The 13563-nt window shown below is 60.3% G+C and overlaps 2 protein-coding genes across 6 annotated transcripts in view; both read left to right on the top strand.

Moving 5' to 3' along the window:
- The window catches only part of SCLY (selenocysteine lyase), a 32289-nt gene extending 30984 nt beyond the window's left edge, over positions 1 to 1305 (top strand). For 2 of the 4 annotated variants that reach the window (XM_069465404.1, XM_069465583.1), the window contains one exon: positions 176 to 1303. In XM_069465404.1, coding sequence (XP_069321505.1) covers positions 176 to 353 — 178 coding nt within the window. In that variant the 3' untranslated portion in view covers positions 354 to 1303. Of the gene's footprint in view, positions 1 to 175 lie in introns of all 4 variants that reach the window. The other 2 variants (XM_069465381.1, XM_069465495.1) reach the window with 2 other exon arrangements.
- Positions 1306 to 1420: 115 nt separating this feature from the next.
- ESPNL (espin like) overlaps positions 1421 to 13563 on the top strand; it is a 32751-nt gene continuing 20608 nt past the window's right edge. Inside the window, exons 1-4 of one of the 2 annotated variants that reach the window (XM_069465358.1) lie at positions 1421 to 2578; positions 3644 to 3834; positions 6184 to 6370; positions 8887 to 9069. In XM_069465358.1, coding sequence (XP_069321459.1) covers positions 2285 to 2578; positions 3644 to 3834; positions 6184 to 6370; positions 8887 to 9069 — 855 coding nt within the window. In that variant the 5' untranslated portion in view covers positions 1421 to 2284. Of the gene's footprint in view, positions 3287 to 3643; positions 3835 to 6183; positions 6371 to 8886; positions 9070 to 13563 lie in introns of both variants that reach the window. The other variant, XM_069465369.1, reaches the window with a different exon arrangement.

Genomic DNA, 13563 nt, shown 5'->3' with positions numbered 1-13563 from the left:
CCCAGTCCAGGGCACGGTGACACTCCAGGCGCCGGGTGTGGTGGGCAGGCCACGGGGTTAGGCCACTCCTCCACGGAGCTGTGGACAGCGCCAGGCCGGGGGCCCCAGTCTGGCTGGAAGTAGCCCCATCCCTCCACCCCTCGGTCATGGCTGGTGCCTGTTCTCCCCTCCCCAGGCCGTCCCCGGTGCTGCTGAGCTGTGGCGTCCCGTTCGACGTGGCCAGGAATGCGCTCCGGCTCAGCGTGGGCCGCAGCACCAGCCGGGCTGAGGTGGACCTTGTCGTGCAGGACCTGAAGCAGGCGGTGGCCCAGCTGGAGGGCCAGGCCCAGTGTGGGGGCCACCCTTGCTCATAGGAAGCCCGTCACCAGGGCACCGGGCGCTTTGCCTTGTGCCCCTTCTCGGGCTGTGCTAGGATGACTGTCTTGTTTCTCCAAAGTGCTGGGTGCAGTGCGTGTGCTTTGGGCTTCCTCCCCCGACGCGCGTCTCCACGGGCCCAGGGCACCAATGCCCGCATAGGACCGTCCCCCGGGCTGCAGCTGTCCTGTGGGGACGTTGAAGTGGAAACGCTTGAGCCACATCCGTGCTGCCTCCGGGGAATTGGGTGAGCCTGTCGTGAGCTTCCCTTCCTCTGGAAGGTGGTGTTTTTATCTGAAAGATAAAATGCGAGTATTTATGATTTATTTTTAGCCAATCGCTATCACGAAAATAGGAAACTTTTTGCTTCAACCATGGCCTCCCATGTGGACGTGTCAGAGTGGTCCCCTCAGGGCTCTTCTCCAGCCCTGAACAAACACCCCCTCCATTGACCCTGCCCTTCTCACCCCAGCGTGCAGTAACCCCCGGCCGGGTGTGGCCCCTCAGCCAGGCCACTCTGCTTCCCCGGCCCTGCCTGTCCCATTGGGACGAGCCCTGTGGATGAGCCCTGTCCCAGTGTGTCACCCGGGCGGGCTGCCTGTGCGCTCCCCACCTGGGGCCAAGGGCCTCGTTCCCTCCTGAGCCCTCACTCGGGCTCAGCCGCCACAGGCGTCCCGGAGTCCTGGGGCGGCCGGTGCTTGTGTGACTCTGGGTCTTTGCTGAGGGAGAAGCTCAGATCGTCCCCAGCCCGGCTTTCCTCCTGACTGTGTTTGCGAAGGGTCCCTTTGTCTCCACGAGATGCGCTGTGGCGTCCTGACACGCACCACGTGTGGTGACCGCATGGGAGTGGTGTCCAGTGCAACGAGCTTACTGTGTGGTGCCAAGAGCTACACGATGCCGAGGACACGACTGTCAGAATTAAATGAATTAAAGGTCTCAGGGCCCAGCGTGGCGTCTTTGTTTCTCTGTGGGTGCCGGGGTGGTCCGCCTGGCGCAGGGCTGAGAGTGCGCCTTGCCCCGCTGTGGTGCTGCGTCATGGCGCATTAGCACAGGAAGCTGAGCTTGGAATCGTATCTCTGGGGGCCCCTAGAAAACAGGTCCCCAATCTGCAGCTTCCTGCCGCCTCCAGGAGAGGCCGTGGTGGCCCCGAGTCCCCAGCAGAGACTCTGCAGCATCCAGACCCCTGGGAACAACCTGGAAGGAGGAGCTCACAGCTCGGAGATGGGTCTGGGACTTTGGGCTGCAGCCCAGAGACTGGATCGCTGCGATTGGAGAGCGGCCGGGGCCGGAGCTGTGGGACCCTCGTCCTCACCCCGGAGCCTGCGCACCTGGCACAGCTGGACTCTCCCAGTGTCAGGGCCCTGTGCCCATCGCAGGCCCCTCGAGGCCACCAGCTTCCCCGGAGGTTCACAGGAGTCTCCAGGGCCAAGGGCCACCGGGAGGCCGGGTTCCAGGCACAGATCACCCAGGGGGCCCTCCACTGTCTGTGATGGGCACGTAGCCCAAACATGGAGACCCTCCTGGGGCACCCATTCCAAACAGGTGGGGCTGCCCTTCTGTGAGACTGGGGGAACGGTCTCCCAGGGAGCCTCCACCCGCCACTCGGGGCTCCGTGACAAATGATGGCACCCATCCTCACCTCTGCAGGTAGGTGGCGGTCCCTCTGCTGACTGGCACCCACCGCTGGCTAACCCAGCACAGGCCCTGCCACCTGCACCCCCACCCCTGCTGCTCGCGCACCGGGCCCTCCAGCCTCCAGCGCTGTGGGAGTGGCTTGGGCAGGGCCGCGAGGGCCGTCCCCAAGGCCTCAGCCTGCGCCTCCCATCTGCCCTGCGTGCTGCTTATCAGGTAACCAGAGCCGCAGCCTCGTCCGCGCCTGAAACAGGAGGCCCGGGGCTGCGTACGAGCCGCTGAGAGCCGGGGCCGGAGGATGGAAGGGCAGCGGGCACTCACGGCTGCCAAGGCCGGGGATGTGGCCACCCTGGAGCAGCTGCTGGAGGCCGGCGTCCTGGGCCCGGGCATCACTGATGCCCTGGGGGCCGGCCTGGTGCACCACGCCACCCGGGCCGGCCATCTGGACTGCGTCAGGTTCCTGGTGCAGCGGGCCAAGCTGCCCAGCAACCAGCGGGCCCACAACGGGGCCACGCCGGTGCACGATGCCGCCGCCACAGGCAGCCTGGCCGAGCTGTGCTGGCTCGTCCGCGACGGGGGCTGCGGTCTGCAGGTGAGCGTGGACAGGGACAGCCGGCAGCCGGTCCCCATGAACGGCTAGGGTGCGGCTAGCGAGGCGTGAGCCTCCCCGGAGGCCCTGGGCTCCCCGTTTCTCTCAGGACTCGGTCAGTGGTGCCTGTCTCTGCCCCATGCCCCTCCCATCCCCCCAAACAACACCAAGCCCTTGAGAGCCAAGGCCACTTCCTGAATCCCCTCCTCTCCCCCTACCCCGTGCCAGGCAGAGAGAGAACGTTTGCCCTTTGTCCCTCCGCACCTCCTGGGAGTGCCGGCTGTTGCCAGTGGGGTCTGGCCAGTGTGCAGGACCCCATCTCCCAGAGGGGCTAGAGATGTGTGGGTGGAGCCTCGGCCCGGAGCTGGGGCCCTGCTGTGGGGGGCAGTGGGTGAGAGCCTTCAAGACTGCATGAACACGGGCGTCTCAGGTCTCCGTGACCGTCCTGTCTGAGGCCCGGCTCCCAGGGCCCCTCCTTCCCGCCTCCCCGCCTGCCCAGTCCCTCTGTGCAGCCCAGGGGCCTCTGCTGTCGCTCAGCCCTGCTGAGTTCTTGCAGGTCGAGCAGGCTGAGAGGCCTCAGAATGCCGCCTGAGGTCACAGTTGGTGGGGGGCTGCTGGGACGGCCTCCCGGCACCGGGCCCCCAGCGCGCGAGTGCACCGGCTGTGGCTCCCTGTTCTGTTCGTCTCTTCCAATAACCCCGAGGGCAGCAGGTGGGAGCTGTGCCCGTGTCTGATTCACTTCTGATCCCGGGGCCCTCGGAGGATGCCAGGGCCCCGTGACACCAGGGCAGGAATGCTGCCTGGCCTTGAGGCCCTGTGGCTGCGCGGGGAGGGGTCGTCCCACAAGGCCTGGATGTGGGTCCTGGCCCTGCCTCTTACCCTGAGCGGTGGCCCCACTCAATGCCAGCAGGGAGGGAGGGAGGAAACAGAAGCCCCCACGCTGGGGTTGCAGGCAGTAGGGTCCTCACCGGGCCCAGCCTTGGGCAGCTGACTCTGGCCACACAGTGCTGCCCAGCAGGGTGGGTCAGCGCCTGCCGCCGGCTCACTGCCCTGCCTGCGCCCCGGTAGGACCAAGATGCCTCGGGCGTCTCCCCACTGCACCTGGCCGCCCGCTTCGGACACCCAGTGCTGGTGGAGTGGCTGCTCCACGAGGGCCACTCGGCCATGCTGGAGACACGGGAGGGGGCCTTGCCACTGCACCACGCCGCTGTCAGTGGGGACCTGACCTGCCTGAAGCTCCTGACGGCCGCCCACAGCAGGTGAGGAGCCGGGAGCTCCGGCCGGGGTGCGCTGGCCTCGGGAGAGGCAGCATGGGCAGGTGGCCTTCGGGGTGGGCCCTGGGGGCAGGCACCGCGGGCTGAGTCTGGAGCGAGAATGAGGGCAGGAGTGCCATGGGCAGTGGCAGTGGGGGCGGCTGGGGCACCGCCGTGAGGCCCAGAGTTCCTAGCCCCACAAGGGCATCTCAGGGCCTGAGTTAGCTGGGCAGTGGACAGCCAGTGACAGCCATGGGCACCCTCACGTCACCTGACAGGAGCAGGGTTGTTTGGTGGACTTGGGGCCCTGGGGCCCCTGTTGGGTTGGGCTGGATTGGCCCTCTGCACAGCCCACGCCAGCCAGTAGGACCGCCCTCCCCCGGGACCCTCCTCTGGTCCTTGCCCCGCACAAAGGGTCACCGTTGTCATAGTAATGGGCCCGTCACCTCCTCACCGTTGTGTTCCCAGGGCTGCTGTCCTGGCCCAGGGAGGACCTTCCCATCCCCCTGCTGCCTTTCTCCCCGGGGAACCTGCCTGCCTCTAACCACAGCTCTCCGCTTTTTGAGGGACATCTGGCTGCCCCGTGTTTATGTGGGGACCAGCCCTGCGGCTTGTTTAGGAAGTGTTCCCATTCCCAGGTGTCCCTGGGGTGCGCTTCTGCAGCTCTTCCCCAGAGCGCCCGCTCCGCCCCCAGGACTGCGGCCACAGAGTGGCTCTCACACCCACACAGCTTTTCAAGTAGCTTCCGCCAGTGACAACTGGGCGACTTCAGGTTAACACACACTCATGCCACCAAGGGGGAAGGTCCCGTGCCCCCGGCCCGCATTCCCACCTGGCACTGACACAGGAGCCAAGCGGTGGCTGCCCCTGGACAGGGCCTGCACGCTGCAGTGGCCCCGCTGCCCGGCCACTGTGCTGGGCGCTGCTGTCCCAACCCCAGTTCCAGTCGAGGCCCCGGCAGAGTCTGCTGAAAGCAGCACGGACCCTCCCCCTGAGCAGGCACCAGGGCACACGCTCAGCCCTTTGGGGCTCGTTCCATGAGGGAGGGGACCCTCGGGCTCGCAGGGCAGAGCAGACGCCTGGTGGGTCCAAGGCCAGGGCTGCCTGGCAGGGCCCTGAGCCCCCTTGCTAGGGCAGGGGCGAGCAGGGGCTAGTCCTGGCACGGACTCCATGGGGCGCAGGGGCTCAAACCCGGGCACTGTCCTTGGGCAAATCCTCCAGCTCAGCCTGTTTCCCTTCGGCCAGCTGAGGCCTGTGGCCGGGCTCTGCATGGCCTAACGGCCAAGGTGCTCCTCTGCGTGGGTCCCCAAGTTGCCGGGATTCGCCCGTCAGGAGTGGGGCGTGAGTTGCAGGGGCACTCGTGAGAACATACCATTACTGACCTGCCTCTCTCACCGGCTGGAGGGCCTGGGACAGGCCAGGACCTGGTCAACAGCTTCAGAGGACAGGCACACTCAAGCCAGGAGAGCTGGGGAGCGGAGGGTCACTCGGCCCCTGCACTGCACGTGGGCCCAGCACGGCACTAAGCTCACCACAGGCTGCAGCCACCAGGCAGCTGCTCGGTGCAGTGGCGGCGACCAGGGCACCAGCCGCAGAGGGAGCCTGGAGGTGGGGCCAGCTCTGTCTCCACTGGGACAACCGAGGATTTGGAACCCAAGGTTGTGACCCTTTCAGGTCTAAAAAGATGAATGTTTGTAACCTGGACCCAGGAGTCCCAAGGAGAGGACAGAGGGAAAGGAGGCCGCGGGCACGGTCACCTGGGCCCCAGCCAGGGTGGGAGGACCCCAGAGCAGCAGCTGGAAGGCACTGGGGAGAGTCAGTCCACAATGGGCAGAGGCGGGGGCAGGGGTGCAGTTATGTCACCGAGGGATGGGCTCATCCTTGGGCAGGGGACCAGCCCTCCCTGCAGCTGGTCACTGGGCACCAAGGACACACCTGGGCCCAACACAACCTGAGGGCAGAGCGGGATGCAGGAAATCCACAAATGTTGCTCCAGCCCATCCTTTCTGGGGACTGGAATTTGGGTGCCTGCAGCTCCTGTCCTACTCATAACGGCCCCTTTTGAAGAGCAGGGCCCCAGGGCTGGGCAAGGTTCAGGGACCTGAGCAGCTGTGGGCCTCACTGTGCTAGCCAACCCTAAAATGCAACCCCTGCCCATGAGTCCCAGCTTGATGGGAAGTGGGTGGAGCTTATTCTCTTGAACAGCGCACAGCCTGTGCAACAGGGCAGGTGGGCACAAAGAATATAGCCAGGTGCCCAGGCCACCCTTCTCCTCCATCAGGGGCCTTTGCTGGAGCAGCCCAGACACCCATGACCCCCTGGCCAAGTGACCTCTGAACCCTCCTTCCCCTGCAGCGGCGTGAACCGGCGGACACGCAGCGGCGCCTCCCCGCTCTACCTGGCCTGCCAGGAGGGCCACCTGCACCTGGCGCAGTTCCTGGTGAAGGACTGTGGCGCCGATGTGCACCTGCGCGCCCTTGATGGCATGAGTGCCCTACATGCCGCTGCCGCCCGAGGCCACTACTCGCTCGTCGTCTGGCTGGTAAGGGGGCACCGGGAGTGGGAAGGGGGACGTCCGGGAAGTCTGGGCCCTGGAGCGAGCAGTGCCTGGGGCCTGGGTGGGAGCTTTCCCGGGAGCTGGGGACACACAGGACTGCTGGGGCGTCAGACGTGCCAGCCTGTGGCCCCCAGGCCCCTGAGCGCCCGAGAGGCTGGGCCCCCCAGCCTTGCCGCCTGTGCTGCCCCTCTGCTCCAGTGGATCTCCCGGGCACTCTCAGGGTTGGTGACACCGGGGCTGCTCTGTCGCCAGTGCCCGTAGCAGCAGAGCCTGGCCTGGGCCGCTCAGCCACCTGCTCAGGCCCTGATGCCTCAGAGCCCCGGGCCTGTCCCCATCTCTCATCCCCTCTGGGCCCTGGAGGGGCCATTCAGACCTCTTTTGGGAAGGAAGCCCTGGGACCCAGGGCACAGAGTGGCCGGGGTTGGAGAGATGCCTCCTTAAAGGATGGGGCGGGGGCTTCCTGCCTCCACAACAGAAAACCAGAACAGGTAGCTTGTCCGGCAGCTCTGAGGGTCTGTCACAGAGACCCGATGGAGTTTAAGAGTAGGGAGGTGGCCGGGCGCGGTGGCTCACGCCTGTAATCCCAGCACTCTGGGAGGCCAAGGCAGGAGGATCACTTGAGGTCAGGAGTTCGAGGCCAGCCTGGGCAAGAGCAAGACCCACCTCTACTGAAAATAGAAAAATTAACCAGGCATCATGGTGTGCGCCTGTAGTCCCAGCTACTGGGGAGGCTGAGGCAGGAGGATCGCTTGAGTCCAGGAGTTGAGGTTGCAGTGAGCTACGATGGTGCCACTGCACTCCAGCCTGGGGGACAGAGTGAGACTCTGTCTCAAAAAAAAGAGTAGAGAGGGCCTTCCTAAGAAGGTAACGCTGGGGCCAGAGCTGAGGATGGACAAGAGGTGGCTGGGCAAGGGCTGGGGCCCAAAGCCAGTTCCCAGCACAGGCACCACTTGTTCAAAGGTGAGGACAGCCTTTCCACATGCCGTCCCCTGAGCCTGACATGCAGGTCCCCAGGTGGCAGCCGCCCGCCCGGCACCGTCCCCTCTCCTGCTTTCTTTCCCTCCACGGCACCCGCCCCTGACAAGCCGCAGTTTGACTTCCTTACCTCGTGGGCCCCTCCCCACCCCTGGAGTGGAGCTGCCTGACGCCCCTCAAGAGCAGGCCATGGCCATCGGCTGCACCCCCGTGCCGGGCATGTCCGGGGTTCAGGAGACACTGAGTGAGTGGACAAGCCGAGGAAGGACGAGGAGCCCCCGCCCCCAGCACGGTGTCCAGCCGCTCACCGTGGTCCCGAGGACGCCAGCACTTGCCTCCAGCCTCCCTCTGTGGCACCTGGAGCACCCACCGGCGCCTCCCAGACATCAGCCCGGCCCCGGCTGCACTGCCCACGCCTCGCCTGCCGTGCTGGCCTGTCCTCCCGGCCTGGGGCCCTGGGTGCCGGGTGGGCAACTGCACTGGGACAAGCAGCAGCAACTCAGGGCAGGGGGGTCCCGGGGGCAGGGAGCAGGGTGTCCTCGGAGCCCCTCCGGCTGGGCTGAGGTGTGAGCATCCCGTCCGGGGAAGAAACGGCCAAGCCACCGGGTCCCTGGGCCAGAAAGTCTGTTTCAGACGTGGAACCCCTCGGTAGCCTCTAGCCTGACACAATCACTCATGGGATGGGCACCCTGTCCCTGCCTCTGTCCCCAGCTCACTGTCCTGTCCCTGAGAAACGTGTGAGTGCCGATCAGTCAGGAACGCAGGGCTGCAGGTGGCGAGTGGACAGCACAGCCAGGGCCACCCCGTCCACGTAGGTTGTGGCAGGGCTGCTGTCATCTCCCTTGTTCTCGTGGAGACAGTTGGCACTCAAGGCAGGGCGGAGGGAGAAGAAGGGAGACACCGCATCCCTCGTCGCCCACCAGGAGGGCAGGCGTTCCTAGCAGACCCCTGCCTCTCGCTGGCAGGGCCGGTGTCAGTGAGGCGGCCGCGGGGGAGGCCCTGGGAGGCAGCACGGCAGGCCCCGGCAGAGGGGCGGCCTCAGGCCAGCCCGACCGCCTGGCTCCCCTGCAGGCCCTGGAGGGGGGACACCGTGGACCCACCGCCAGCGCCAGGCGCACGGGGCAAATGCCCGGGAATGCTGCGCTGCCCGGATGCCAAGTGGTGTCCTCTCCGTCTCTCCCCCTTCCTTCATCAGCACACATTTGTTTATTGCCCGCGGTGCCGGGCGTGGTGTTTCTTCATTTGACGTGATGTTGGTTTAAGACTCGGGACTGTGGCGTCTCCAGATAAAACCACAGTGCTCACTGTGCCCCGACCCGGACCCTGATGTCCCACTGCCCGGGGTTACAGGGCACGTGTGTGACGAGCCGGCTCTGTCCGGGGGCTTCCGGAGGTGGGGCTGCTGCCTCCCAAGAGGCACAGCTAAGGCGGCCGCCACCTTCTGCCCGGAGCCCCTCCCTGGCCCCTCCTCCCCGTGTGACCGCCCCGAGCCCAGCCTCAGCTGGCAAGTCCCTCTCCCTCCGCAGGTCACATTCACTGACGTCGGCCTGACGGCGCGGGATAACGAGGGGGCCACGGCCCTCCACTTCGCGGCCCGAGGCGGCCACACGCCCATCCTCGACCGGCTCCTGCTGATGGGGGCCCCCCTCCTGAGGGACGCCTGGGGCGGGACCCCCCTGCACGACGCGGCTGAGAACGGGCAGCTGGAGGTAAGGGGCACACCGGCACTGAGCCTCCCAATGCCCTGAGGATAGGGGTGACACTCCCTCTTACGATGGGTAAACCGAGGCTCAGAGGAGGTCAAGTGGCAGCATCCACGATCCATGCTCGTCCTGCGGGCGGAGCGAGCCAGGGCGTGATGTCATCCCCGTTCCTTTTTTTTTTTTTTTTTTGAGACAGAGTCTCACTCTGTCACCCAGGCTGGAGTGCAGGGCTTTCGTCATAGCTCACAGCAACCTCCAACTCCTGGGCTCAAGCGATCCTCCTGCCTCAGCCTCCCGAGGAGCTGGGACTACAGGCGTGAGCCACCATACCCAGCTAATTTTTCTATTTTTTGTAGAGATGAGGTCTTGCTGTGTTGCTCAGGGTGGGCTCAAACTCCCGAGCACAAGTGATCCTTCCGCCTCAGCCTCCCAGAGTGCTGGGACTACAGGCGTGAGCCACTGCACCTGGCCCCCTTTGCTATTCTTCAAATGAATCTTGGGGCTCACATGGCACCCAGCAGCCCAGCGTGGGCAGGGTGCTCAGATGCTCTGCACTGTCGGGTCCGGGCCCGGCCTTGGAGAATGGACTCCCTGCACTGCTGCCCACCGAACGCCGCCTCTGCCAAGGGCGAGCCGCACCCCAGGGCGATGCACACGTTTGCTTGTCCCCTGACCCATCCGGCCCTGCCGGCGGCGGGTCAGCTCACCTCCGCGCAGCCTCCCGGTTTCCCTGGTTGTTCTGAAGCCCCCGGGGCTGGGCTGCTGCAGTCTGGAGCCCTGAGACCCGTGTCCTGGCCCAGGCAAGGCTGGTCTGTAGAGCGGTGTCATTGGAGGTGCAGCTGAGCACCCCATTCGGGGTCTAAGAGTCTAGACAGTGATCCCAGCTGGAACCCAAGGTATTCCCGGGCCCCAGTGGCCCAGTCTCAGCAGTGTCATTGAGAGAATCACACCCAGGGCAGCGCCAGCCCTCGGAGGGCGTTCAGGTGGTGCTGAGTTGCAGCTTCTGCAGAACGCAGAGAACGCACAAGGCGCTCACGCAGCTTGGCCGAGATCGCCTTCTCTGCAGCCCCACCTTCTCAGTCCTGAGGCCCCCGCCACCCCTCCTCTCGCCACCCCTGTCCCTCAGCCCTGCACAGCTCACACCCCGTCTCTGTCGACAGAGGTGGGAAGTGGGGAAGGGGGGAGCGGGGAGCCACAGGCCTTCAGAAAAGAGGAAAGTCTGCAAACCCCCACACGGAACCCTCCTGGCCCCACCACCTAAGACAGAGGAGGTACCAGGGCCAGTGGAGAGGGAGCGGGGAGGGGGGAGCCGCCGACGTGGGTGGGCCTCGTGGCCGCAGGTCTGGGCGGCTGGCAGGTGCATCCCTCACGGGCAGTGGTGGCGGGAAGAGCCCTGAGCTCAGGGCTGGTGGCCCATGCAGGCCCCCGGGGAGACCCGGGCTCCCCTTCACAGGGGCAAAGCGGCCCCAGGTTTCAAATGTTTTTTAAGCAGGAAGATCTTTTCTCAAATGAAGTTGTCTGTAGGAGCCCAGGAAGTTTAACAGATAAGCCAAGAGTCCTCTCACCCTTCCTCAGTACAAAATAAAATAACTCAAGCCTCAAAGCAGAGAGCTTTCCTTTTAAATCTTGTTACGGAATTCAAAGCACTCAAAAGTGTGTGTCATCCTCCACTCACGGCTGAGCTGGGTCGTCTTTACTTAGCCCCCGCCCCCACCACCCCGGTTTTATTAAAGAGCAAGTCGGAGACATCATAGTATTGTATCCGCCAACACCTTCGCAGACATTCCAAGCAGCATTTTGAAGACTCCTTTTTTAAACAAAAAAACCCTGCAACATCAAATCATTATCACACCTAAAAAAGTCACTCTCAGTAATTCTTCAACATCATCTATATCCACCCTAGTAGCTAAATTCATCTTCCCAACGGGACTATCGTCGGGTTCCAAACAAAGTCCCCTGTTGTCAATTGGTCTCTTAGGTCTCTTAAGCTGTCAACAGTTTCAGAAATAATCCGGGAAATGTAGGAGTAGAATACTGCTTGATCCCCTCCCCACACTTTTAAAAATAAATTCTTATTTTAGAACAGTTCTTAAAATAGCTTTAGATTTGTAGAAAACTTGGGAGGACAGTATCGGCAGTTCCCATATACCCCCATGGGTTCTCCCGTAGTTTTAACGACTTACATGGATACAGTACATTCCTCTCAGTTAATGAACCCAAACTGATACAGTGTTACTCAGTAAAGCCATACTTCATTCAGATTTCCTTAGCTTTTACCAAATGTTCTTCTGTTCAGAATCCTGCATTGCATTTATGTTATCGGGTCTCCTTAGACTGTCCTTCGTGGTGACAGATTATTCCCCATTTTAAAAAGCAAAACTGCAAAATAATGAATTGGTGCTCCAGCAGGCTCTAAAGGGGAGCAGTGATTATTTTTAATATGTTTTATGTTTCAGTGTATCACATTCGTTATTCTTTGAATGGTGTGAATTACACTGGTGACTTTAAAATTTTTTTTTAATTGTGATAAACACATAACATAAAATTTACCATCTTAACTATTTTAAGTGTGCAGTTCAGTAGCGTTAAGTATATTCATATTGTTGAGCAACAGATTTCTAGAACTTTCTCATCTTGCAAAACCGAAACCCACTAAGCAACAGCTCCCCATTTCCCCCCTCTCCCAGCCCCTGCCACCAATGTTTTACTTTCTGTTCATGGAAATCTGACTACTTTTTTTTTTTTATTTTTTATTTTTTTTCTTTTCCACTGTGCAGCCTGCTTCAGTGCCACAAATCCTATGTGATTCCACTTACGTGAGGTATCTAAACCGTCAGGTTCTGGCCCCACCCCCACCCTTCCCATCTCTGTCAAGGGAGGGACAGAGACGGGGGACAGAGATGGGGGTGAGCTGTGCAGGGCCGAGTGGGCACAGAAGCCAGGCGATAGTTTGGGACAGAGTTTGACTACTCTACATACCTCGTGTAAGTGGAATCACACAGGATTTACCCTTTTGTGTCTGACTTATTTCATTAGCATGATGTCCTCAAGGCTCACCCATGTTGTAGCAGGTGTCAGAATTTCCTTCCTTTTTATGTTTAAATAATATTCCATGTACCACATTTTCTTTCCCTATCTAGTCATCTGTCAGTGCTTATTTGGGTGCTTTTTTGACTGTTGTGGGTGCTCTGAGCATGGCTGTGCAAATCTCTCTTCTGGATCTTGCTGTCAGTGCTTTTGGACGTATGCCCAGAAGCAGAATGTCTGGATCTGCACTGATTACTTTTTAAATGTTAAACCAACCTTGCATTCCTGGAATAAATTTAACATGATATATTGTTTCTTTTGTATACAGCTGAATCTAATTTGTTAACATTTTGGCCTCTATATTCTTGAGTAAAATTGGCCTGTGATGTATCTTTCTCATTCTGTCTTTATTGAATTTTGGTGTCAAGGAATGCTATGAATTAGGGAGTGTCTCCTCATGTTCTATTTTTTGGGACATTTTGGTTACATTAAACTTATTTCTTCTTTAAATGTTTGGTAGAATTCACTGGTGAAGCCCTCTGGATCTGGCATTCTCTTTGAGGGAAGGTGTTTAATTGCTAATGCAATTTATTTAATTATTGAACCAGTAGGATTTCCTATTTTTTGTGAGAATTGATTTTGGTAAATTGGTTGGTTGGAGACCTGAAAGGCACATTCCGTGGCTTCTACATCTTCTTTTGGATTTTAAAAAATCACCCCACTATTCCCCTCTGCCATATTGGTCTATGCTTTTAGTGGTTACCCTAAAATTACACTTGAATCTTTAACTTATCCAAATCTAAAGTTAATCAATTCTTTTACTCTCTTCCCAGTCAATACAAGATTCTTATAACAGTCTAAGTTGTAAGAATTTTATGCCATTGGGGGGGGTAAATATATATTTTTGAGGTAAAATTCACATACATAAAACTAGCCACTTTACAGTGTACAATTCGGTGGCATTTGGTACAAGCTCCATCTCTATCTAGGTCCAAAACATTTTTGTTACCCCAAAAAGGAAACCCTGTAATCACTAAGCAGGGACCCCCCCTTTCTCACCTCCCACAGCCCCCGGCAGCCACTAATCTACTTTCTGCCTTTATGGATTTAGCTAATCTGGTGTTTCCTGCGAATGGACTTCCACAGTGGGTGGTCTCTGTCTCTGCCTTTCACTCCTGTGATGTTTCGTGGTTCATCGACCATGCAGCCTTGGTCAGGACCTCATTCCTTGTGAGGCTGGATAATATTCCGCTGTGTGCACAGACCACACCTGGCTTATCCGTTCATTCCTTGATGGGATTTGGGTGGCTCCGCCTGACTGCTGTGCACATCTGCTGCAGGTGGTTGTTTACATGCCTGTTTTCAGGTCCTGAGGGGGCACGGCTGGGTCACATGGTCCGTTTCCCACAGCAGCCGAGCCCACCAGCAGTACAGGGCTTTAATTTCTCTGCGTTTTGTCCACACTTTTTATTT

The sequence above is a fragment of the Eulemur rufifrons genome, chromosome 1 (genome assembly GCF_041146395.1).
Source record: "Eulemur rufifrons isolate Redbay chromosome 1, OSU_ERuf_1, whole genome shotgun sequence".
Classification (NCBI taxonomy): domain Eukaryota; kingdom Metazoa; phylum Chordata; class Mammalia; order Primates; family Lemuridae; genus Eulemur; species Eulemur rufifrons.
This window is presented reverse-complemented; position numbering and strand designations above follow the sequence as displayed.